This window comes from Tarenaya hassleriana, unplaced genomic scaffold (assembly GCF_000463585.1).
Source record: "Tarenaya hassleriana unplaced genomic scaffold, ASM46358v1 Cleome87, whole genome shotgun sequence".
In the NCBI taxonomy this organism is placed as follows: Eukaryota; Viridiplantae; Streptophyta; class Magnoliopsida; order Brassicales; family Cleomaceae; genus Tarenaya; species Tarenaya hassleriana.
Genome location: NW_010971111.1, coordinates 15,686 through 16,346, shown reverse-complemented (window position 1 = coordinate 16,346; position 661 = coordinate 15,686). Strand labels below are relative to the sequence as shown.

General features: G+C 33.9%; 1 protein-coding gene across 1 annotated transcript in view; it reads right to left on the bottom strand.

Moving 5' to 3' along the window:
- Window positions 1–202: 202 nt before the first annotated feature.
- LOC104803426 (AT-hook motif nuclear-localized protein 17-like) overlaps window positions 203–661 on the bottom strand; it is a 1,675-nt gene continuing 1,216 nt past the window's right edge. Inside the window, exon 2 of the mRNA XM_010527357.1 lies at window positions 203–659. Within this exon, the coding sequence (XP_010525659.1) occupies window positions 531–659 (129 nt within the window). The 3' untranslated portion in view covers window positions 203–530. The remainder of the gene's footprint in view (window positions 660–661) is intronic.

Below are 661 nucleotides of genomic sequence, written 5' to 3'. Positions count from 1 at the left end.
TTCAGTAATTTTTTTAAATTTTATGTGAAAATAAATATTATTTGAGTAATTTCTTTATTTCATCCGACATACTAACCAAATGACCAAATTTCGGTGTTTTTATTTAATTTTCCATGCTTGTACCATCAAGTACAAAATTTGGAGATATTATATGGTTTCCAGAATTCTCGCAAACGACAAAAAAACCGTGGGGAAAAAAAACTAGTGTATAATTTCTGGAATATATAAAGGAAACGATCCATAATTAAAGTTACAAATAAATCAAAGACAAAAATTATGAAATTATAAAAACAAATGAAGAAAAACACAAATTAGACTATCACGATACGTTCAGTGGGTTTTTACCAGAGATTCTGATTTCTAAAACTCGACTACGAAATTAACAAAACATCATCATTATCATCACCATCAACCAAAGCAACAAACCCTAATTTGTTTTGATCTAAAATAAGAAACTCGAGCCCAAATTGTTAGAATGAACAAAAAAAAACACACAAAGGTGGAAACTTTTTTTTTTCTGAAAAAAAAACTCAGTAAGGCGGTGGAGCACGAGCGGTGGGAGCCCAAATTACATCAGAACCTCCCATGTGGCAACTGTACATCGGAATCCCACATGACGACTCTCCCCCACTCGCTGCCACGTGTCCCTCTCCACCCCCGC